At 45.5% G+C, this 25,803-nt stretch overlaps 2 protein-coding genes across 2 annotated transcripts; both read right to left on the bottom strand.

Annotated features, from left to right (window-relative positions):
- Nucleotides 1–3,561: 3,561 nt before the first annotated feature.
- Nucleotides 3,562–4,720, bottom strand: LOC111072995. Its single transcript, XM_022365101.2, has one exon. It carries the CDS (start codon nt 4,561–4,563, stop codon nt 3,697–3,699), a length of 867 nt encoding a protein of 288 aa, XP_022220793.2. The 5' UTR covers nt 4,564–4,720; the 3' UTR covers nt 3,562–3,696.
- Nucleotides 4,721–17,635: 12,915 nt separating this feature from the next.
- Osi6 (Osiris 6) lies at nt 17,636–19,157 on the bottom strand. Its single transcript, XM_022365096.2, has 2 exons — nt 18,948–19,157; nt 17,636–18,555 (listed from the first exon to the last, which is right to left on the bottom strand). The coding sequence occupies exons 1-2, from the start codon at nt 19,155–19,157 to the stop codon at nt 17,827–17,829; spliced, it is 939 nt and encodes a 312-aa protein (XP_022220788.1). The 3' UTR covers nt 17,636–17,826.
- Nucleotides 19,158–25,803: the final 6,646 nt, after the last annotated feature.

Here is a 25,803-nt window from a genome sequence, read left to right as displayed (position 1 = left end):
TGCTCGGGCTGTGTTCGAAAGCGCAGTGCAGCAAGGCCGACAATCAACTTTTTCCTCTGGACTGTTGTCGGGTTGTCTACGTTCTGCTGACCTGCTTTCTGAGCCAAAAACTCGTTTTCATTTCACTGAACATTCTGCGCACGACGACGCCCTTGCAGGCATCCACTTGGCTTGAACATCATCCCCCTTCCAGTTGACAGTGAAATTGCTTTCAAATTGGCCACTCTGCACGATTCTCCTCCTCCTGCTGATTCTGCTGCTGCTGCTGTTGCTGTTGCTGCCGCCGTTGCATTAACTCTTCTTGTGTGTGCGCGAGCATTGCGCTGCCGGTTTATGAATTATTGCAAATTTTGTGGTTTTTTTTATCTGGTTTTTCAGAATGTGAAATTGGTAGCCAAGCAGCGATGCAGCTGATTTTGCTGCTGCTGCTGCTGCTGGTGATGCTGCACCAGTTTGGCTGCAACCGAAGAACCGCATTTCTCTAGCGGCACAACGGTTGTTCGCTCTAAATCACTTAGTTAGGCTTTCGTTTTGGTTAGTCGCATTTGCATACAGTCGAACTACCCCACCAGCCACTAACAAAATTTATTAGAATCGAAAATAGGCTGAGGCTCATTTCATTTGCATTGGAAACAAAGAAAGTAAACAATTATCAAATTAGTGTTTGAAAATACCGTTCTGTAGTGGAGCATAATGGTTGGCTGATGCCAAAGCTGAAACGTTGGGTGTATAAATATTTAGTGGGCATCTGACAGGGATCTCCGATGCGACCAATCCGTAAATTAACTTTCTTCCACTAACTTTAACCAGCATTAATGCAATCCAAATATTATTAGAACACCAATTCATCCAATACCCACCGTTAGATGTCAAAGGGGGGCCACCTTCAAGGTATACCCCAAGAGTTTTTTGTAATCTTTGTTGAAGTGAGTAGCTCAGGCAGCTGCGGCTGACACTGGTCAGTCAATGTTTGCCCAAGCTTGGCAGCTGCTCAAATGAGTTGTTAACATTAAATCGCGTTAGCCTGTCTTTTGTTTTGGTTTTTTTTTCCCCGACCATTCAGAGGCAGCGGCAGCTTTAGCTTAGCGGTTGGAAAACGTTTTTCGGCTCTGGCCATGTGCCACAATTTCTTCGGCTCGGACTTGGACTTTTCACTGCACGTTTTGTATTTGTTGGTGGCGATGTTTCTGGATTTTGGATTGCGGCCTGAGCTGCTGTTTCGGTTTCCTAACTGTTTACTTTCACTGTCGGTTGCTGCCGCTGTCGAAAGCCAGCGGGGCACACTTTGGCGGGCAACTCGCTGTCGCTGTATTTTTTTTTTTTGTTAACCTGTCTTGGCCAGACCAGACTCATAATTATTTACACCTATTAGCGGGCAAATCTTTATGAGGCTTGGGCAACTGGGTCGCAAATCAATTTCACTTGAAATGAAAGCATTTCGGCCAAAGATGGACTTGTCAACGGCAACTTTTCGACTTCGAGTTTGAGCAGAGAGGTGCGTCTGGGGGATTGGGGACTGGGAAACGAGGCTGGGGGGAATTATGCATAATGGATTTCAGTTTTGTCGTTTCGCTTTCACCCGACCCGATGGTATGCCATAAATTATAAACTCTTTGCTTGATTTTTCATTGATTTTTTATTTATTAATCTTCCTTGCTTGTATTTTTTCAACGTTTGTTTTTGTTTTTTTTTTGTGTGTATTGTTTTTCTTCATTTTTTAATGACATGCATGTGTATGATAGAGAAAGAATATTGTAATCTATGAAATTTACATTCCTTTGTGCGTGATTTTGTGTGATTTTGTGTGTGAGTTGGGAGTTGCCCACATCTGCAGCTTCTGCTCTGCTTCTCCTTTTCCTTCTTCTGTTGAAGTTGTGATAGTTGTGAAAGTGCCATACGACTTTGCTTAAATATTTAAATTAAAGTGGCCGACGTGCTGGGCGACTCGAGGCTTACGGCCTGCGGCTAGAGAGCTTTCCAAATGTTATAAACAGAGTATTTTTAAGCGGATTAAAAATATGTTTAAGGCCACAATATAAGAGAGCCCGACGCAAACACACAGGCCCGGCAAGGGCTCAAGTCGCTTATAGATGGGAGGTACGAGAGTAGTACGAGAGGAGTACGATTGAGGAGTTAAAATATTAATTTAAAATATAAAAAAAATATTTGTAACATTACAGTGAACTATGGTTACAGAAAACGGCACGAGTATGTGCGTTTGTATTTGTTTTTGGAAAGTAGAGCGCCAGAAAGTGAGAGATGCATAGGCAGAGATAGAGACAGAGAGAGACAGAGAGAGAGAAAGAGAGAGATAGAGAGACTGCGATAGCGAGATGAAGGTGCACAGAGAAATGAGAAAGTTGAAGAGTTAAAGTGGAAGTTTTGAAAGAGTTTTGAGATTGAGTGTGAGCTTCGGTGAAGAAATAGTTGGAGCAGAGTTGGAAAATGAGTTCAGTTTGGTGTGGTACTTGTGCGTGTGTGTATGTAGAAACCTATGGCAAGTTATGGCATGCAAATGACCAAAACTATGACTCAAGATCTAGAAGGAAAGCCAGAAGAGCGGCAGAGGAGAGATATAGAGAGAGATGTGGAGAAAGAACAGGTGGATAGAGTTAGAGCTAGTTGATAGTGTTAAAGCTAATAGTAGGCATGCTTGGTGTTGTTTCATTGATGCTGATTTTGTTGTATTGTAAGACTAGAATTGCATGTGAAGAATAGTTGATAGCTGAGCAAAAGAGCGTACAGGTTAGAGTAGTACAGTATAGAGTTAAGTATAGGTCAGATTTGTACGTTGAAACGATTGCATGGCAATCGACAGATTGTTTTGGTATAGGCAGTGATAGATATATAGTCTGAAAGACAGTTTGACAGAGACAGTTACAGATACAGAAATAGAAATAGAGATAGCCAGACAGTGATAGTCATAGTGATAGATAGATAGACAGTAAGACAGATGTGAGTGAGAGTGAGAGTGAAAGTGCGCTGGAGTGAAACAGAGTTAGAAAGATACAGTTCGATTGTGCAATGTGCTTGGGAACAACATCAACCTGTCTGAGGTCCTTCCAGGGCGCTGATGATGGAGAAGAGAATGGTATTAGCTGGGCTGGGTGTGTGTGTGAAATGCTGGTGCAAGCTTAGACTTAAGGCTGAACGCTGGACTTATGAGTATTTTGGAAATGTGTGCTGTTGCATAAGGTACCGACCGACGTCAACTCTCGCTGGCTGTCTTTCTTTTTTTTACAATCTTAACGTTAGCTTTATCAGTTATTATTGGGTATATAATAACTAGATGCACATGTAACACTCAGCATTACAAACCTAATGTGGCTCTGGTTTAGCTTCTGCTTCTGATTCTGCTGCTGATTCTGCTTGCTTATTCTTCTTCTCTTTTCGCTACGAGATGTCGCTTTTGTCTTGTTAAACATATTTTTTTTTATCAAATTTTGTGCCTTTTTTTTGTTTTTTGTTTTTGTTTTGCTTTTGCTTTTGCTTTCTTCGTGTTTTGCGTGGAGAAATAAATAAAATAAATTAAATTAATAAATTAATTAAAACGAACGATAAATAATATGTTTCTCCTATTCAAGAGTCTCTTACGAGCGCCGTGGCTCAAGTCGTTTTTGTGATGTTCTTCTTCTTGTGAATATGGTTGTTGATTGTGGTTGTGGTTGGTTGCTTCAGGTTGTTGTTCTCGCTGACTTAGGCCTGGGGCTTCTGGGCGCCATAGGCCAGATCCTGGGCATCGATGGAGCGTCCCCAGCCACCATGGCCGCTGCTGCCGTACGAAGCAGAGGAGGCGCCGCCCGCATCGGCGCTGTAGCCGCTGCCGTATGCGTCGTGGCTGGCCGAGTGGCTGCTGCTGTGATGGGGATGGGCGACCACCTCGTAGGTGACGTGCTTCTCCTGGGAGAGCAGCTTCTTCAGGCCGATCACGGCGGACAGCACCAGAGCGATCTTACCGATGAGCAGGGCCTTGCCGGCAATCAGAGCGATGGCACCAAGCAGCAGGGGCAGAAGGGCGGCGGCCTTCAGGGCAACCAGAGCCAGAATGGGGCCAAGGATCTTGGCGGCCTTCTTCTTCTTGCCACGGCTCTCCTCGGGGGCGTTGGGGTCGTTGCTGCCGAACAGAGACTCGGAGGCATCCTCGAGGGCGCGTCCGGTGGAGCTGACGGCCTGGACAATATCGGCGCCCTTCAGCTCAACCTTGATGGTGTGCGAGTTCAGGAAGCTGCTGATGCGGTTGAGGGCCAGGGACTCGAACGACTCGTCGCCGGAGATGGAGCGAGCGGCCTCCTGCGCTGGGGCATCAGCGGATCGGACAACGGTCACACCCTCGGTGAGGGCGAACTGGTCGCGGGCACCGAGCACCTTGTCCACGAAGTTGAACAGCTTGTACTTGACGCACGACACCGAATCCTTCCTCAGGCAGTCGCTGTAGATGCTATCCATAATGTCGTTCTCGCCGCCGATTGCGTTGCGGGCATGGCCGCGCGTCTCCTCGGCCGGAAGGGCTGCGGCCAGTGTGACCAAACACAAGACACCGAAAATAACTTTATTGTTTGCCATTTTTGCTTTTTGGGTTTTTGGGTTTGTTGTTGTTTGTTTTTGCACTTGTTGTTGTTGGTTGTTGGTTGTTTATAGTCCTTCGAGGGCTGTGCACTTTTTTGTTTGGTTTTGGCTACCGCACGAACGCACTTTCTCTTTGAAATTAAAACTTTTTGGGTTTTCGGGGCGTGCCACACAACTCTGCTAGCTGGCGTGCTGCTGCTTTGACGGGTAAGGATGAAATGATACAATTTTCCTATGCACACGGCAATTTATATACGGCGGCAGTGGCAGTGGCACTGGCATTGGCACTGGCCGCGACTGTGGCTGTGGCTGGGGCAGCGGCAGAGGCGTGCTCATCTGCTGCTGCCTCAGACCGACCCCAACGAAAGCATTTCTCCATGCCTCCGCTCAACGCTCTCCGCTCTCCGCTCTCTCTACCCGGCTACGAAACTAGTCGTGCAAGTTTCTCGCTTCAGTCTTTCGTTTTGCCAGCAGCCCCAGCAACCAACCAACCAACCAACCCAACGGTAATGCTCAGTCGACGCCGACATCGCACGAGCAGCAGCGGCAGCAGCAGCAGCAGCAGAATCTCCGACTTGGAAAAGCATTGTTACTGTAATTTGTAAGCCAGCTCTGCCGCAGCGCTGCTTTCGCCTGAAGTTCATGTAACATTGTCAACAGCCACTGCCACTGCCGCTGCCGCAGCCTCTAGCCTCCAGCCTCCTGCCTTTTGCCTGTGGGAACTCAAGTCACTTTTACCCGGCCAAAAGCAAGCCAAAAAGCGCCGAAAAAACGTAGTCGTAATCTTAATTGTCTTCTCTTTAATTGAAATTGAATTTTTGTAAAAGTAAGTAAAAGCATTTCCCTTTCAAGCTTCAACATCATCAGCATCATCAGCAGCAGCAGTTGGAGTAGCAGCAGTGGAACCCAAGCTCTAAATATGGCATTCGAGTGGCAGGAACAGGAGCAGTTGCAGCTGCAGCTGGCTGCGGTCTGATTCTATGTTCAGTTGTCACGGCCTCCACTTGTGCCCATTAGAACTCACGTTACATAAAAAAACGAGCACGTTCTGACAGGTGGAAATCTATGCCACGCCAAGACATGAGCTCCTCCAGTCGACTCCAGCGTTGGCCGGTGACAGTGCCAATAATAATAATCATAACCTCATTCAGAAAAGGGAAAGTTGACGATACATCTCTGAGGTATGTGGTATGTGGTTTGCTTTGCTTTGCTTTGCCCTTTGCCCTTTCTTGTTGTTGCATACGAAATGGTGTGCAAATTTTATGCGTTGTCAAATAAGAAACGGGGCTCAAGCAAATAGCTGAAGCTGAAGCTGGCTAGCTGGGCAAACTATCTCGCTAAGTTATTGACTAAAAAGTCAACCAACTGTCAAACACCAGTAGCGAGGCCTCGGGCTGTCCCAGCAGCAGCCAGAGTGACTAACTAACTGGATGCGACAAGTAAAAGTACGCAAATAGACAGCCAGGAGCCAGCCGGCTGTAGCCATTCGCCAGCCAGTGGGGCCCCCCCAAACAAATGAAAGTCATCAGCCCAGCGGCGAGAGAGTTTTTTGCCAAATATCTGGGCAAATGACCGCGAGCAGGATACAAATGCCGAGCCGCGACGCGCCGAGCCGAGCCGGGCCCCAAGAAAGTGTTGAAAATAGTTAATTAAAGTGTTATGAATGTGTGAAAACGCAATAAAAATGCGCTTATGAATTGGACTCGGCAGCCAAAGCAGCACCAAGCACTAAGCAGCAAGCCACCAAGCCACCAAGCGGCGTGAAAACGCTTTTCCAGATCAGCCAAAGCCTCAGCTCAAGCTCAGCACTGGCAGTGTCAGTGAAAGCGAATTTCATATGCATCTGGCGGTGGGTCCACTGGGTGAACGATGGTCCGGGGGCCAGGGGCAGGGGCTGCCACGCATTGCGTGAGACTCCTCCAGCATATTGTGTGGTAGTATTCGTTTGTACGAACTGCAAATCTGCGAAACTGCCGATGCACGGACCCCGAATGTTGAATTATTTGACATTTAATTAAATTTTGTAAGAGTGTGCTGAGACAGATGAGAAACGACACTTTCACTGCATTGGTTGGCCCCGGAAAACCTCTCACCCCAGCCATGCCACCATGCCACCATGCCCATGCCCCAGAGATGCGATGCACCATCTCCCGAGTGCAATGGATCGACATTTGAGGAGGCCTGTGAACCGCTTTTGGTTCTATTGTTGTGGCCCCGCCATATCAACAGGTTATGTTTTGCCTTTGTCTGGAGCCTGAATAAATGCAGAGCAAACTCATAACAGCCCCACGAGTTCAGTTCCAGCTGCAAGACCATAAAAACCAAAATGTGCCTGTGAACATAACAATAAGAGGCTGCAGCGTGGCGTTGGAATATACTCGTACATATATTTTATTTATATCGCAGTGCTTGCCGGGGCTGACACTGCCACTGCCACAGAGCAGGCTGCAACAGCCAGCAGTACACAAAGTATACAAAAAAAGAAAGTTCAGCTTAAATTTTCCTTTTTTTGTTGTTGTTGTTTTTGTACCATAGACAACAACATTCACTGCCTTTGCGAGCGAAGAGCAAAGAGCGAGGCGAACGTGGTGACGGTGGCGGTGGCGGTGGCGGTGGCGCGTGCAACATTGCAACTTGAAAATGTAAGCTAACAAACGGCATGAATGAACCAACGAACGAACGAACGAATGAACGGGTAAATGACAAAGTGACTGCCGGACCTAGCACTCCCGCATTGCCATTGCCATTGCCATTCCCATGGCCATGGCCACCGAGTGGGTGTTGACACTCTGCAGTACGTTACCGACAACAATAGCTGCAGCCATGAGTACCAATGTCAATGATAAGACGGATGCCCATGCCCCTGCAGTCAATCACAGGGTGAAAACGCAAAACAAACTAAAGCTGCAACTGTAACTGCCACTTAATAGCTTCATTTTGAACTTACAACCTCCATAAAAAGAGGCAAGTGGGCGTTTCTTTCTTTGGCCCAGTTGAGGATAGAAAAGACAAAGATGAGATGCGCGCAAATTATCTTCACTGTGAATGCGAACTTTGGTTGCTCTTTAATTACAAAAATATACCTCAAGGCTATTAACTCATTTAAATATTATTTTAACACTGCAGAGAGTTTGCCATCTTTATTTGTGCAAAGTTAATTGACAGAACTGCTAAATAAATTGTAATTTATAATTATAATAATTATTATTCACATTAAAATCAATAAAGGGGTTTACCCACACCATAAAATATCTCCGTGTGGGTTTGCCCAATGCGAATAACATTCAAATTTAGCTTTCCATCATCGTTTTATGACTCTCCAAATGTGAGAATTTCTTCGGGCCACCGTCCTCGACTTATGCCACACAGTCGTGGTGCCCGCTGGCTTGTCTAGTGCTGCAGCCAGCGAGCTAGCTGCAAGCTCACTTTTGCTCATTTATGACTACTTTTACCGTCAACTGGCAGTTCATCTAATTGGTAGCTTGGGGTTTTTGTTGTTGGTTGGTGCTCACTACCCTGTCATGGGAACGAACAGCCAGGCGCAGGGAAAGGTCAGCCCGACCGCAGACACACGCAGACACAAATTAGCGGCTTGTGTTGTAATCATTTAGCTCGAAAACCTGCCACGCCCATTAGCATAACCGTTGTTTCTCGCCTGCCTTGTTTTTAGCACACCTGGCAACCTGATCGAAGATCCAAATTATAAATGCACGAATTTTGTATGTAATCTGTGGCATCACTTTCACTTTCCATGACGCCTCAGCGCCGTGCCGTGCCGCGGAGCGCTAATGTGCAGCTTCCAAATGGGAAACCTACACCGAACCAAAGACAAAACATTTATGGATATTGCTCAAATCTAAAATTATCTAATTCAACAACAGGCAGCCAAAAATTTACAGCTACATCTCGATGCGGCCGCTGATGGTGATTGCAACAGCAAAGCACGGACAAAGACTTGCGAACGGGCGTATATAAACTATATCGACACTTGGTCAAAGAAAAATGTAATAGTACAAATAAAACGAGCTCATATATTAATTTTATAAGTGCGATAGTTAAAAGTAGAATTAACTTTGGCCTAAACATAAATGTTTGTTTAAATCTAAAACACTTTAAAGTAAAAAGTCAACGCTACAGGCTGTGGTTTGACAGTTTTGAACACAGTTTTGTGGTTATCCAATTCTGGTTAGTTTTGTTTGAAGAGAGAAGAGAGTGTGTCACGTTCGTGGTTTGCTGGTATTTATGCTGTCCATTTCTAGTTTATTGCTGCACTTATTTAATAATTTATTAGCGCTGTTTTTCTTTTCCTTTTTATGTAATTTTCTGTGGCGTTAAATGACGTTCATATTGAATAATTGATGGCCAAGTGTAAGCAAATGATGGCGCAATATGAGACAAGGGAAGCTGGAACCAGCGCTACCAGCGCTACCACCGCCACCGTCGCACACATAAAATGCTTATATAATGCGTGAAAAACTTTTATGGCACATGAGTGCAGTTGCTCGCTGAAATTTTTGTTCAGAAATTCACACTGCCAGCAGCACTGCCAGGCTGGCTCCGCAATCGCTTTCTTTCGAAAGAGAAAGGGTTTCACTTCCCATCAAGCGACCTGCCCACCCTGGCTGCCTTCCTTCCTGCCTTCCTGCCGTCCTCCTTGACTTTGACTGCCTTTCCGGCATGAGAAACTTGCCGAAATGGCAGTTTTTATGGCCCGATCTCTGCCGGTGCGGTGCACGTGTGCCCGGCCCCAAGCCCTTTCGCTTTTTCTGGAGGATAGCTTTGGAGTTCGACAGCTTCCGCAACTTTCACGCAATTGCTGCAGCAGCAGCAGCAGCTACAGTACCGGTATCGGCATCGGCATCCATCGGCCATTTCTACCACCAAGGGCGTGGTGCTGGATGCTCTGTGCCCCACTTTGCAGCATAAATAATGCATCGTTTCGATGGCCCCCGGGCCCGGGGGCAACCTTTGCGGACTGGGGAGAGCCCATGATCGTCGTGTGATGGGGCTGGCTGATGTCGATCTCTTGGTCGTTCATTCAGTGCATTCTTTAAAGTGAAATTTCTGTAACCAGCACTGCGGATGATCATTCCCTTTAATGATCATTCTTTTCGCGCTTAGCCAAAGCTTCTTTTGTTTCTTCTACTATATTTTTTTTTTTGTATTTTATTGCCACTCAAAACGACGCTGTTAATTTAATTAAGTCAAATAAAAAGGCGCATAGCCAACTGGTTCGCAATGAATGCTAAGGAAATGCTGGGCAAGTGAATAAAGAAAACAATACATACATATCTGTGTACGTGTGAGTGTGTGTAGTTGTGTGTGTTTGTGTGCGCTTAGCTTATTCAGCGATGGCATTGAGAAACTTTCTTCTTTTGCTTTCAATGGTATTTCGGTCAACAAAACTTCCAAAGGAATAAAGACCAAACCGACGATGATGGTCTGATAATGATAACAAAAACCACATCCAATAGCCAACATCCAATAGCCAACATCCAATAGCCAACATCCAACATCTAACAGCCAAAGCAGCAGCAGCTACACTTACGCTGAGATGATGCTGAGAAGTGCCAAGCATGGAATTGATTTGATTAATAAAACGGTATTTCCGGTCGACCTGCAGCCACAAAAAGGCTTGTCTTGGCCAACCAACTGGAGCATGCTCGCTTTGATTCGAACTCGACTCGACTCGAGTGCCTGCCAGCCGGGCCAGGTGCGATATGGCCAATTAAAACTTATAATTAAGGCCTCTTTTCCAAGAGGCTGCCGAATCAGTGTAGGAACAGCTCTTCAAAATAGCCTCAAATGTTTGCCAATGCCAAATGAAAGTATGTATCGCCAAGTGTAAGTGTGTGTGTGTGTGTGGCTGTGCCTCTGCTCTGCGGCAAGTGTCAATGTCCAGTCCGTTGCTGTAAGGCGGCACTTGATGGCTTTTCGTCACGACTGGGCCGCGTCGGTCGCGTCTTATGACCAGACCAGCATGCTACCCCATGATGATGGTATTAATAATGAAATGTTCATGTTTTTTGACAGGAGCAGAGGCGACAACAACAACAACAAAAACAACAACAATTGCAACAACCACAACCACAACCATCGCTCGAAATCAACTTCAGTGAAAGTTTGTGGCCACAAAACTCACGAGTGCGAGTACGAGTACGAATACACGGGTACGACCGAGTTCGAGTATATCTCAGCATTTATGTTCATGGCCACAAGTGCGAGTGTCCGAGTCCAAACCAAATCCGAGTCTGAGTCCGAGTGCGAATGCGAATGTGAACTTGCAGATCCCCAAGCAAAGCCCAAAGCCAAGGCCCATTAGAGCGGCCCAACTGCTGGTCAATGTCCATTACACTTGGTCGGTGTTGTTGTTATCCATTACCATTGTCCTCTTGTCCCACGTGTAATTACTAATTAGTATGCCGAAAGAGCTTTGCTTTAAAGTCCCGTGTTCCCTTCGACACTTTGCCGATAAGCCCTAAGGGGCTGTGGCTGTGGCTGGGGGCTGTGGCTGTGGCTGGGACTGGGCGCTTAATGGATTATAATTCGTGAACAATGCGTCACTGGGGAATTTCACGCCTGACCTAAGCCAATACTCTCCGGAACACCTCGTGTCCCAGTATGTTTTTGTGCCTCGTGTTGGTGTTTGATCATAAATCAAAATGTGTCTCGTGTGGCGTGGCGGATGTGGTAAAAGCTCTTCTATCTATGACAAATTGCACCTGATGCATCGATTCAGCGCTCCATCAGTGTCACATAATTTGATGATTTAAAGCAGCCACTGTCCATTGAAAACTGTGTGTGTTACTTATGTGTGTGTGAGTCTGAAACTCAAATGAACTCAGTTTATCGCTTATCCCATCAATTTAATCGACATGGACTGACCAGGCGACAGTACAATGAATTTGTTTATGATGCTGCCATAATTTTAATTTAAGTTTCTTTGACATCTTCCTTATCTGTACTCCTTTGCTTACTCTTTCAGCCATGTAATTCCATTTTATCATGCAACATATACTACTCGGCAGTGAGCGCCCTTTGCTGACCCAATCAGCACAATCTTGCTGCTGGCAGCAGAGAGAGAAAGGGAGATTCTGCCGCTCTTTGTGGCTGCTCGAAAATATACAGTCCGAGTGCCAGCCCGAAGGCTTCTCTGCCAGTCACTTCCTTTTTGCGTTTTCCCCCACTTTATTCTGTCTTTTATTTCATCCTTAGGCCAAAGAGCAATAACTTTGCCTGCCGAAAGCTTCCATATTTATAAGTAACTGTAAACTCTTGAGAAAGTGAAACTTTTTTCTTGTTTTTTTTTTAATCTTTTCGATTTATATTGTGCCGCCTCACCTATGGCCGTGCCGCGACGGCTGCGGCTGCGGCCCAATCGCATTCACACACTCAGAGCTCAGAGCCAAATCGATGCGATGGCCGGCGCTCGTCATCGACATCGACCACATCGATGTAACTGAATGGATGGCCGCCCGCCCCTACCCTATATGTCTGCGCGCTGCTTGATTGTGTTTGGCGCTGCCTTTATCAAAAGGCATAAATCGAGCCAAAAACGGATATGGCCCGCACTAAAAGACAACAAAAACAAGTGGATGATGAAGAAGAAGAAGAATAGAGATAGAAAATGTATATGGCCAAAGTCGAGCAGCAGCAACGCGGCACGGTGCGGCGGCCCAAGCCAAGGCGAACCCAAAGGCCCCAGCACTTTCTTCGGCGGCTGCTGCTGGTGGTGCTGCTGCTGGGGCAACTCGTTTGCCTGGCTGCAGCCTTAGAAATGATAGAAATTGAAAATTGAAAGAGTTGCTTTGGCGTTTGGCGTTGGTTTTGGTTTTGGCTTCGTCCGAAATGCAACAACAACATCAACAACAACTGCCAACCGGTATCGAAATAAAAATAGTTCGCCTTGGACTTTGAGCGCGTGGCAGCCACAAGCAACAAGCCACAGCCACTGTCACTGTCACTGCCACAGCAACAGAGACAGCAGGCACAGGGACGGAGATGGAGATGGAGACGAAGGCATCCATAGTCAAACGTCAAATAACAATTTGACTTTAATTAATTGTCAGAGGGTTGGGCTAGATATTTTGCTGAATGAATGAAGAATGCTGGGATCTTGGAATGGGTTGGAGTTGGAACATACAAATGCGTCCCATATCCATATCGATGGCAGCTCATCAGTGGGGGGAACTCATTTGGTTTTGGTTTGGGTTTTGGTTTTAAGAGTGTCAGAGAAAGGCCTGACCCACATCAGGTGATTTCCAGTCCCTACAATAACTTCTAATTGAGATATTTAGTGTTGCTCCAAATCACATGAAATTACGGCTTTCATGACACCGATCGGGGTTGGCCAATCAGTTACAAAAACTGAGCATAAAATTGAGTTTTATGCCTGCCTTTTCTAGCTGCAGAAAGTCTAATCATTATGGGACAGAAGACACAATGCGAGTAACAATGGAGAAGCCAGCCCAGGCCACGACAGGCAGGCAGGGCCAGCAACAACGACAACGATGAGTATGATGGTGGATGGTGGAGATCATGCCGACCGAAAGCCATAAGAAAAATAATCGTAAAAGTGAGAGTTTCCACTTCATAATCAGTTTTACCCTCGCCTTGGGATTTGGCTTTTTCTTTCTTTCGTTTCTAAAAATTTTTTCGTCCAAAATTGCCGATTCATGAAATGCAAATATCTTGCGCCTTTTTCTGCTGTCCCGCCCAGATTGTGTAATCGCCAAAGATCACGGAGAAAGAGGAGTAGGAGGAAACGAGAGACAGAAGAAACAAAAAAAAAAAAAAAACAAGAAAAAGTTCACCAAGAAACGAAAGCTCGGTGGTAGGCAGGGAAACGCAACGCCAAAGAAGCAGGGGCGTGGCAATAGCCGTTTTAATTGCTCAGGTTTCACTTTCAAGGCAATTCAATTTCATTTCATTTCATTACCAAAACTTTGTCATTGTCGTAATTATGATCGGAGTCGCGGAAACATTTCACTTTCGTTGTCGTCGACATTTGTTCTTTTGTTGGCCAAAAGCAACTCAACTCTCCATTGCATGCTTTGTAATCGTTAAACGAGTTGTCCAAGCCAACCCCGCGTCCAACATGATGGACATGATCGGCTTGTTTGGTTCCCCGTTCCGTTCCGTTCGTTAATATGTTGACAATGCCCAAGTGGCAAACTGACAACTTTCACACTTCTGCTCGGCCGGCGCTGTAGCGGCTTAGCAGTGTGCGAAAAGTTGTAAATGCCACTTGAAAATTATACTTTTACTGCCTGTGGGCCAGGCCCATGCCCATGCCCAGATGCCCCATTCAATTCCATTTACTTTGCGTTGACTGTTATCCGTACGGCCCTGCATCTGCATTGGCGACTGTATTATTCAATGTCAGGCCTCAACAGCACGCCCGGTCGTATTATGAAAATATTGCCACCACCCATGGAAGTTGCAACACTTTCACAGACTGCACCTGGCCTCCTTACACCCGTCACCTTGCACCTGCCGTCGGATGCGGTCCCGTCCCGTCCCTGTCTCTGCGGAGTGAAATGGCCAGCGTTTCAAAACCAAATCCGTAAACTGTACATTGACCCAAACAAAGTGGCGACCACCAACCACCAACCGCCAACTGCCATTTGCCATACGGCAAACCGGAAAAGCTCTCGGACTGGGCGCTGGCTGGAGCACTCCACGCCAGTTGGGATCAGAGCAGACCAGACCACACAGACGCCCTCCAGCATCACTACCACCAAGAGCTTACAGGTTTTCCAGACCGTAAAAGGCTCTGGACAAAGGCACCTGATCGAGAAATAAATAAAATACAAATAAAACAAGAAAGAAGGAATTCGTTTTCTATTTCATTCTCGTAAATTCAATGTCTATTTATTTTATTCAGGTTAATTGAAGCGGTCTTTAAAAAAAAGTAGAATCAAAAGTTAGTTCTCAGCTCATTTGACAGCTTCTTACGAATGTTTCCTTTTATGGCTTACATTGAAATTAATGATGTGTAATGCACAATAAATTTAAAGCTTAGTCTGAATAAATTCCTGTGTTACCCCTCCTTAAGAGCCAAATTTCTTTCTAAATAATTGAATAAATCAGCCTTGAGGCAAACTAGCTCAAAATTTAAATAGCTCAGACATAGCTCTTCAATGTTTGGACATACATACATACATATGTACATTGTACATATATATTTTTTTGATCTAATTGATATAATGATATAATTATATTTTTTGTGGGATATTTTAACGCCACTTTCTAGGTTCAGAAGCATAGTCGGCCATATTTGTATTATTTTAATGAAAAAATAATTGTATGAATGAAACTGAGATTAAAAAAATAATAATAAAATATGCTACCCTCTTGTTGTTATATTTAAAACATGGATTTTATATTCTGAGACCAGGTGAAGATTACCGATGGGTCGGAAACTTCACTAAATGGAATTTCTACGTGATTTTTACATGGAATTTAACAAGGTGTAGCTAGCAAAAGTTAGTCAAAAAATAAATATCATTCGTATCGATATTTTTATTAAGCTTTTCTGAAGCTTTCTCCTACAAACTTTTAGTACAGCTTTTTGTAAAAGATCTTTAAGCAAAAGCTTTGAGTTTAGATCAAGCAGAGTTTCACTCCAACCAAACGATCGTTGTGTAGATCGTTCGTAGAATTTAGGTAACGGTAGCTATTTTACAGTGTCGTTGCACCTAGATCAAAGGGAATAGGATTTATACAGGTCCAAACATATCATAAATATTAATATGGTTCTTGTTAACCATTGCATATTTTGTGTATAATTTACATACAATAATCAGTGCAATAATGCCACCTAGTCCATGCAATGTGCCAAGAAGTCTCCCTATTCTTACTTTGTCCCATCTCTTGCTGGAAATTCACTCCGTTTCTGTTTACTAGCCCTGACTACGAACCGTCCAGCGGATTAACACATTTCTTCTATTTTTTTCTATTGTGTCTGAGCTGATTTGCCTCCAGGTTGTTTTTTTCCATTATTTAGACATTAATTTTGCCCTTAAGGAATGGGTACCACAGCACATTATTATCCTGTCTAGATTCAAATTTTTTGAACAAAAATGATTCGACAAAAGATTTTTCCCAGACGACCTTAAAGCTACATCGATTTCCTCATACTTTCCCTTTTCTCAGCTATTCTCTGCTGCAGAACATTTATGACACGATTGTGTGGGAGATTGATTGTCTTGAGGTGCCTTTTTGTTCGATTTGATTGACACACGGGAATGACTTTCCGAACTAGGCGTGTTTCTGTGTGTCTGGACAATGGCAATTGATTTTAAGCGTGACACCGTCCATGGAGAACTACTTAGAAATTTCACTTAACAAACAACCCAAAAAAACCGAGTCATGAGAGAGTTGTTCGAGTAAGCGTAAGCGTGTGCATGAGTATGTGTGCCCACTACCAAAGAAGAAATAGTGCTATAAACGGCAGCAAAAAGCAGAATTTTTGATGCTAAACAAATCAAACAACAAAACGCTGTGAAGCGGCCAGACGCGATGCGGCCCAAATGAGCATAGAAAAGTGCTCAAAAGGCAGTCGGCGACACATTAATTGCTGCCGTGCGAGAAAGCCAGGGCCCTGCGGAGAGAGAACTCAACCTGAAGTCGAATTCAGACACACAGTCAGAGTCAGAGGCAGTCAATGGCAACTGTCTACGTGCACAGCCAGCGCACAGCATCTACATCGACATTCATCCCAATCGACTTCTCGAACGCAACGCGAGCCTGGTAACTGGGTCATATTCATAAGTAAAGCACCCATCAGCGGCTGTAAAATGCCGTTTTGCCAGCAACTGCAGTTACTTAGGCTCAATTGTGCCAGGCCCCTGAACTGCGCCACCATCTCGTCGTCTCTCTCGTCCCGTCCCGTCCCGTCTCGTCACGAACTTTCTTTAGCCAAAGGTGTTAAGAGACGCACAACAATGGCCAAACGGCAGGTGAAAAATATTAAAATACAAGTGCCCATTGTTGCCGCCTGGTCGGTCGGGAGAGCTTCGGCCCCGCCTTGAATGAGCCAAAATGCGCGTAGCTAAATGTTTGTTTTATTTTTAGCAAATTGCTTTGTTCGTATTCTGGCAATGAGAGGCCCCAGAGAGCGAAGAAAGTGCAGTGAAAATGAAGATTAAGAAGAAGAGTAGACAGAGATGGAGGAAAAAATGAAATAAGTGGGTGAAATTTTTTTTTAGAAAACATTTTCAGAGTTCGATTTTTGTGGCTGATAGCAAAGAATGAAATGAAAGTTGCCCGCGCCATACAAATGCAAATTGCCTGGCCAGACAACGAGGCGTATGAGTGATGTTGTCGAGAGGCTGTTGTGGAGAGCAGATGAGAGAATGAAAGGTTGCGTATGCAAATTGAAAGGGAAAAGTTTTTCAGAAATAGAGATAGCTGTATAGGGAAAGATAGGAAGAGGAAGAGTGTAGAGTAGAGTGGAGTAGAGTAGAGTATAGAGTATAAAGAGAGTCAATTTTTGTATAGGATTTTTTTTGTGTATGTTGAATTATTATTTGATTCTTTGATTTATCAGCATTTGATTGAGTTTTCCTTTGCGGTAAAGTTGGAAAAAACAGATAGATTTAGATATAGGTACAGGAGTAGATATAGATAGATAGATAGACAGAGGTAGATAGATAGATAGCGAGAAGAAATGATAGATAGTTACAGTTAGATGGATAGGACGAGGCGGCTGACCTTGATTGATGGACGCGACTAGTTGGTTGCAAACACTTACAGTCCATAAATCAGAGGTGCAGCCATGAAGTTACAGATTGAGTATAGAGTGTAGAGTGTAGAGCGCAGAGCTGTGGCGAGCACAGACTGAAGAAGTGTAAAGACAGGAGTGAAATTATGGTGTGTGTGTGGAGAGGCGGTGGAGGTTGTTGACGGTTTTTGTTTTCGTTGTGGCTGGTGTTATTGGTGTAGATGAAACGTGGTGGTGTGTGTTTTTGTGTGGTTGTGGTGGTGGTGGTGGTGGCTCTCTGGGCCGAGAGTTACTAATGGAAGGCACTTTTTGTTTGGGTGCGACAGCCAGGAGCGACCGCCGCCCCACTCTCGTCTCGTTCAAGTAAATAAATTAAAATAAATAATTTATAAGTAAATATAAATATAGGCATTAATTAACTGGTCATCATTTTCGCGAATGTTCTCTCTCCTTCACGGACCTGGACGTCGATGCCGGAGTACGGCGTACGGCGTCCGGGGTCCTGCTTCGAGGGGATGTGTGGGGCTCAGAGCTTACCGCCTGGCCTGCTTGTAGCCCTGGTAGGCGATGGTCTGGGCCACAGGGGAGCTGTAGGCACCATGGGTATCCCAGCCAGAGCTGCCGCCCGAGGACCAGCCATTGTTCGAGGCGGCACCGCCACCCGAGGACCATCCACCTGAGCTGGCACTGGACGAGGCACCGCCGGCGTTCTTGCCACCGAAAAGTCCACCCAGACCGCCGAGCAGACCACCGCCGCTGCCGCCTGAGCCGCCAATGCGACCAAGACCGCTGGAAGCGCCGGCAGCCAGAGCCAGGAAGAAGGCGATCACAGACACAACCAGAGCCTTCTTGGCCAGGAAGAGCAGACCGAAGATGGAGCCAACGCCGAGGACAGCGATCTTAGCACCAACGCCCAACAGGATGGGGAGGAACTTCTTGAGGAGCTTCTTCTTGCGGGTACGGGACTCCACAACCAGTTCACGAAGATCAGCCTTGATGTCATCGGGAATGGCGCGGGCAACGCTGCGGGCGGCATTGGCAAAGTTGAAGTTCAGGGAGCGCTCAGCGAAGAAGCTCTTGGCATTGTCCATGAAGTAGTTGCCCATCTCGGCGGTGCGTGCCTCAACGGTGGGGGCGGCCTCGACGGCCACCGAGTTGTCCAGAGACTTGCCCTGACGTCCTTCGTTAGCCTTGACCAGGGAGACGCCGCCGAAAAGTTCGATTTGGGGATTGTCGAAGATGGACTTGGCCTTGCGGAAGAGCTGCAGAGAAAAAGGGGGAGACACGGAAGGCACAGATTAGCAAAACTCGTGGTTGTTGTCTTGATTTATGGTTAATTTATGGGCGGTTGTGTCTCCGCAGAGAATGAGTCAAGGTCTATCTCAGGCACTTTCACTTTCGGATCCTTGGGGAATTTGTGTTGCTTATGTCTTGCTTGGGGAAATCACGTGACACAGGGACTTTCACTGAGATCGATCAGCAATTAGAGCTGGCTGATGATTGCTGATGGTATTGTTTTTTTTTTTCGGTTTGTTTTCTTTTTTTTCGGGGGGTGGGGCGTTTCACTTTCACTGTGCCACTTTAGAGTGTTCTTATTGGGCTTATTTGGGCTTATTATATGTGGGTAATGTAATCCTTGATGGTTAATCCGTACCGTGAGCTGCAGACACGAGATGGAGTCGGTGTCGAGGCACTTGGCAAATGCACCCGACTGCTCCTCGGTGGCGGCCTTGACAGGATCGGCAGAGATGCCCGCTGCCAAGAGCAGGACACATGCGGTGGCAATGAAGAACTTCATGGTTGTGTGTTGGTTTTGAACTAAACTGAATTCCTTGGGCACCACCGAAATCACTGGTGTGTTCATTCGAATGGAACAAGCTGCGGTTTGATAATTTTTCGACGCTGTCAGGCTGTTTTTAAAGAGTTTCCAACCTAACGGATGCCTCGCCGCGGCATAACGTAAAATTATGTAAAAAGTGCACACACACACACACAGAGGCCGAGACGATCCGATCCGAGCCAGGTTGGGCCAGGCCGAGACCCAGGCAGCGCAGCGCAGCGACGCCGGCAGCGGGTACAACATGCCGCGAGAGGGCTCGGCGTTCCCTACGACACGAGCAAACGCAAAGGCAAACGACGACCGCGACGACAACGTCTTCACACGTGTCTGCTCTCTCGCTCAGAGTAATAGCAGTGACAGCAGAAGTAGCAGCAGCAGCAGCAGCAGCAGCGGCAGCGGCAGTGGCTGTGGCAGCATCTCAGCATCTACGCTTAGAAGACGCATTAGGCAGGCGCAGGCAGCGCTTACAGCTTTTGTCTGCTTCCGCATTAAAGAAAGTCGCTGGCGACTCCACAGTGAGCAGCGACTGCGGCAGCGGAGGCGGCTGCACAGGGCTCTGTGTGAGCGCGAGAAAGTTTTGAGCAGAGAGAGGGAGCATGCGCGCCAGCTTCAGTCAGCTTCAGCCAGCACCAAGGTTGTCTGTCTGCTCTCGCGTACTCTCATAAGCACACAAACACACACCGAAATCTTCTGTCTGCTCATCTTCTTTGCGTCGCTCACACTCACACATACACAGATGAGCAGAGATGAGCAGAGAGTGCCTTTTGTGGCATTCTACAAATACATTTACGTACATATGCACCATTTAAAGATGCTTGTGTTTCTGGAGCCGCACAGATTACAACACATGAGGTGATAAACAGGTGCGCTGTGCCGCTTAACCTTCCGCAGAGAGCACCCCTGATCGGGTGCTCTCTTCTCTCCCATTTCTTATACCCATCCCCACACTCCTCACCCATATGTATGTCATATTCTTCTGCTTTTGTTAATTTTGAACGCTTTTGTTTTTGTTTCTCCTCTCCGGTTTTTTTTGGCCGCAAGAAATGAAAGTTGTATGTATTATACATATTTTCATACTACTGTTATTTCTGGCCCCTGGCCGCTGGCCGCTCTGTGTGTCATCTCCGTTCCCCGCCGCATGAGCGGGGTGGCTAGCGGGGTACTAGAGGGCAGGCTGGCTGGCTGGCTGGCTGGGAATAGTTTTGGTTTATCGCATGTGCGCGCCTTGAAATTACTTTTCATTTTCATTTTCGTGAGTTTATTGTTGTTGTAACTACCATTTTAGTTATTGCTGCTGCCGGTTAGCTTTTATTACGCAACATAAACTGTGATTTATACCGCCGGTTATGCAACTAGGGCAGCAGGACGATGTTAGCTTTGATCAGGATCTATGATAGGCACGTTCTCTACTTTTTGGTGTCGAATAGGCAGGCAGGCAGGTGAAAACGCTGCCTTGGGCCACAATCATTAAAAACTGCCTGACTCTGCAATTGTGACACATTAGTCAACAATTTGAGCTAAGCAAAAGTGCAAATAACAACGCGCTTCAATTGCTCAAGTGAAATGAAAGAGAAATTACACGAAGAGCAAACAGAAACGGATGCGACAGAGATGAGATGAGATGCGGTGTGGTGTGAGATAGATACACGAGTATAGATGGATGGATGGATGGATGGATGGTTGCTGGGAATGGCTGGCATTGCGGGCATGGCGTTGAAGCCCGAATTCACGAGCCCCAACTCAACTCCGTTCAGTGGCAAAGAGTCAATGGCTGACTCCCCGGCTCGGGCTCGAGCTCGGGCTCGGTCTCGGGCTCCCGTTTCAAGGTGAATGTGACTGACGACATCCGACACTATCAGACGGATCTGTGTGGCTTACGAAACCCCTGAATCATCCGCATAATGGATCCGCCGGCGGTGCCAAATTGTCGATTGCCAATGGGGCGTATGTGTAATTTTCTACAACAATTTAATCAGCTTTCGCGGCCGGCCCATGTGACGTCAATGACTGTAACGGTAACGGCGTAAAGCGCTTAAAACCGACCACCAAGTGAAGCATTTCGTAACCAAAAGGGTGCAGCATCCGTCCGGCCGCAAGAGAAAATCACAGCGACACCACAATAATAACTTGTCTGGGCCATCTTCAAGCCGAAATTTTGTTTTCAATTTTCACCGGATGGCAATTGGCATACATTCGAATGCAAATGAGTTCAGTGTGCGCCACACACATAGCTACGCTGCAGGCGCACACACCACACTTAGTTGCGCGCTCAATCACACCCCGATGCACATCCGTTTTACAACCAAACTTATGTTGGTCCACGCGCCGAGCGCGTCCAGCCATTTGGCATGTGCCAGCGTTCGGCCGATGGCATGGCCAATGGCCAATGGCCGAACAGACAAACAGCCAAACAGCCAGGCCAGCAGGCATGGCCATTCATGCGAAAAGCAGCCGTCCAAGTGTCGACCAATGTGTGCTTTTTATGAATGAATTTCGCTCGTAGTTGGACCCTGCACTGCATGAAGTTATGGCTGATGTTGTTGTTTTTGTTGTTGTTGCTGCTATGTTTGGGGTGTTGCTCTTGCCACTTTTCTTGCTACTGCCACTGCCACTGCGACTGCTGGTGTTATTGTTTATGGCTGCCACAGAGCAGGGTAAACAAATTGCCAAATGTCTCGAAATGCTCAACAAAAAAGAAAAGAGAAAAAACAATGCACTGCTTGTGTGTCCGAATATTACATCAGCTTGACCCATTGGAAAAAAAAACCATTTTCCCTTTAAAATAAACAGTCGCCTTTTATATTTATTTTCCATTTCTTTCAAGGATAAACTAAACTTCAACATGATGAATGGGGATGTCTTATATCAATGGACATTTTACGAGTATTATTTCAAGGATTAATTAAGACAAATATTTACCAAATTCAGAACGCAGCTGTAGAGCTATAAATAATAAAAATAAAAAAGGTTTCAACATCAGAATGAATCAGCTGAAATAAGAAAATATTTCGATAATATGTGAAAATTTAAATCCGATAAAATCAAAGGGGAATCATCATTTTTTTGGGAATTAGTCAAATTGTAATTGCTCTACTGCTTTTTTTGGGCTTAAGAAAGTTGGTTCCACGCACCCCAAATGTGAGCAAATATCATCAGGATGGGAAATCTACATAATAACATTACTTATAAGGCCAACGGGAACGGGACTTCGTCGTCTCGAACCAACAGATCGGAGATCAGAGATCCGAGAGTTGATTTAAATGGATGATTACTTTTCGGCCCAGCCATAATCATTGGAGATATCATCGTGTTCTCACTTTCATTTTGGCTGACATCAATTTGGGCTCGAAACTCATTAGTTTGGTCGAACGAAACGACGACGAATACGATATGACGACGGGGATGACCGTTGTGTCCCACACAGAAGATAATTTTACTGTATTATTTATCAGCAGACGGCAGTGTTGTGTTGGTTTTTTTCTCTGACCATTTGAATTAAATTAGAGTCAAAATGTTTAGCCGTGAAAGTTTTTTTTTTCCTTTTATTTTTCGACTGATTTGCATAAGCATCGAAAGCATCGCCGGGCCGGGCGGAAAAGCGTGCATTACATTACGGAACACTGGCCACCAATTAGAGACGATGCTTGATAGTTTGATGGCTATCGTTGGCGCTGGCGTTGCAGTTTATTCAGTTAACGGTGATGTTGATGTACCGCACCAAAGCATCAGCAGCAACAGCAGCAACAGCAGCAACAGCAGTAACAACTGCCAGCAGTAACAAAAGCAGTGAAAGACTCTGATTGGACAGCAAATCAATTGGCAGCACCATTTCACATTGTTTGCTGACATATTTTTCTCACCTGGCTGGTATTTTGCCAATCAATTTGCCATATTGTGGGTGTGTTTGCATTTGCAAAGCTAAAAAATTTCTTGTTGATTTTACATTTAATTTTATTTGGACTTTTTTCTCTTTAAGTGGTCATGCGAAAAGAATTCCGTATGCTCCATGTAGGTGTGCGTGTTATTATTGAACAACAACTACACAGCACAAGCAGAACCAGCAACAAAAAGATCGGAGGGCCAGAAAGCAGCAGCAGAGCAGCAGCAAAAATTTAATGAATAAATAACAGAAATGTTTCGGTGAAAGTCGTGGTCAGAAGTAAGCCATATATCCACACAGCAGCCGTAGCAGCGGCGACACAACAGGCACCAGATATATGTATTTATATATGAAATATTTGCATTAAAATAAATTGATAAACGGTGTCAAGGAATCAAGGAAAGTGAAATGCGATGATGCAATTTAGTTTGCATAAGAGAAAAAGAATAAAACCGGAAAATCGGAAGGATTACATAGTGTATACATATGTATATAAAGGAGTCGGCGAAGGGGAACTCAACTTGTTCAAGATAATTGGCCATCGAGTTTCCATTAAATAATAATTACTTTTCTCAGCTTCAGCTGCAGATCCAGATTACCATCAGAGCTGCATAATTTAATAAGTAAAAGTAACTTGGAGTAGAAACCCACACACACCCTAAAAATATACCAGAGCGGACAAAAGATTTCACAAAACCATAAAAATGTCAAGTTAATAGAACAGATTTTCCCTTTTACGGTCATTTGAATTAATACGAAATTTGCATAATAATGCTGGTACCGAATAAAAAAAAAAGATTATGTATACAGACTCCGATTCAGGCCCAAGCCAGACTTTGTCCAGCTGGGGCATGGCATCTCATCCTCAACTGGCACGAGTATGGGGGCGCAGCGATTCGTATAAAGAATTTGCGGTATTTGGGTTAAATATTAATTTACATTCGAAACGGGGAGCGCTCAGCTGATGGCAGGCAGCATCATTGAAAAGTGAAATTTTGTGGCAGCGACTAAAATGTAGGCTGCGTGACACTTTCAGTCAGCTTCAGCATCGGCTTCAGCATCAGCTCCAGCTCCAGCTCCAGCTCGTCTTGTCTTGGTCATTTTCCAAGCTCATCGAACGACGATTAATCAGCTAATTTCTTTATGAACTTTCATTTATGCAGTGGAGTGGACCGATGACAGCAGCCCAAGCGGCAGCATTCACACACGTCGTCGTCGGCGTCGTCATTATCATCATCTTTGAAGTTTTCGTGCTCATAAACCCAGTCGCATGAGGTTTTATTGTCAACCAACGACTGGTAGGATGCCCGAACGATGATAATAACGATGATAAAAATCAAAGAGTACCTACAACTTAGAGAATCTATTTCGCGCAACTACTGTTGCGTTTATATAAACTCCAGTTTGCGGCGATCATAATCAAATTGTAAAACAACAAATTCACTTTTATGAACTTATTTTATAATTTAATTACAGGCGGCAGACGAGACGAGACATTGACCAAACGCAAGCTCAATTCGAGCTCGTAAACCGCCGTTGAAAAGGGAAAGTTACCAACAATATCCCAGCGGCAGCAGCAGCAACAGCAGCAGAAGAAGAGGCAGAATCGGCATTGGCAGCAGCCACCAGAGTAGCCACCACCGTAGTAGACACAGCAATTAGGCAGGGGCGCAAGGTTCGTGGCAGAAGCAGAGGTGGAGTTGTAGGTAGAGGTAGAGCAAGTTGCTCTCGGGTATGGCATGCGGCATGGTATCCCTGCCGAGCGCTTAACGGGTTTTCTGTTCGAGTGCTGTGGTTGCTGTTGCTTTTAATGATATTGTGTAACAGAACGCAGCGTGCCCAAAAAACCAAAAAACAGAAAAAAAAAATAATTCAGGTCTGTCATGGCAGTTATTTGTTGTTGCTGTTGCTGTTGCCCATGGCAGTTTAGGTGGTCGTCGTGGTCCGACCAACGACCGTTGAAGCCACCAGAAAGAACCGTTGTGCTGCCAAAATACAGTGAAAGTTGGCCACGCATTATGCAAATTCCATCCGCAGCCCGTATCTGTGCTCGTGTACCAGATTCCACCGAAAATAAAAGTTCAGATTCAATCTCCAGCAGAGAATGAAGCTGAATGGTATCTGAACTCTGATATCCGGTATCTGGAACCAACATCGATAAGAGTGCAAGAAAGCTGGCTGACAAATGATGACACCATGCCCAAGCAGGAGGTAATACGAACTCGATTTCTTTGGCAAGACGAACTCCCAATGCTCTTCAATGTATAAAACATTTTTTCCAGCTGATAAACCCAAAGTACAGGGTAGCTAAGTGCGGCAATGAAAACTGTTAGCTAGCGCAAGGCTAGCTTTTAGTATCCACCTAAGAGTACCCAAACCCTTGAAAATTTCAAGTTTCCTGAACAAACTATGTGGCCCGATGCGAGGCCAGTGTATAGCGACAAATATACAACTGATGTGGCCATGTGTAGGTTGCCTTCTGGTGCCGCCTGCTTTGTGCTGTTGATGCTGGCAACACAATACGCGAGCTCTGCTCAAATAAACTTTCACCGATTTCATAAACCAAAGAGCAGCAGCATCCCAGGCAGCAACAGCAACAGCAGCAACAGCAACCGTAGCAAGAGAGCGACACGACTGTCCAGAGTCCATATCAGACGAGTCAATGTCTCGAGTGTCTCGCCACTGCACTCCACTCGGTTGGGAACAGAAACAACTTGTGTGTATTGCACGATGGATAAGTTATTAATATGCTACATAGGAACTAACAAAGAGCGCAACAACAGCAGGGAA

This window comes from Drosophila obscura, unplaced genomic scaffold (assembly GCF_018151105.1).
Source record: "Drosophila obscura isolate BZ-5 IFL unplaced genomic scaffold, ASM1815110v1 contig_192, whole genome shotgun sequence".
NCBI classification, from domain to species: Eukaryota; Metazoa; Arthropoda; class Insecta; order Diptera; family Drosophilidae; genus Drosophila; species Drosophila obscura.
Note: the sequence above shows the minus strand (reverse complement) of the source record. Positions and strands in the feature narration are given on the sequence as shown.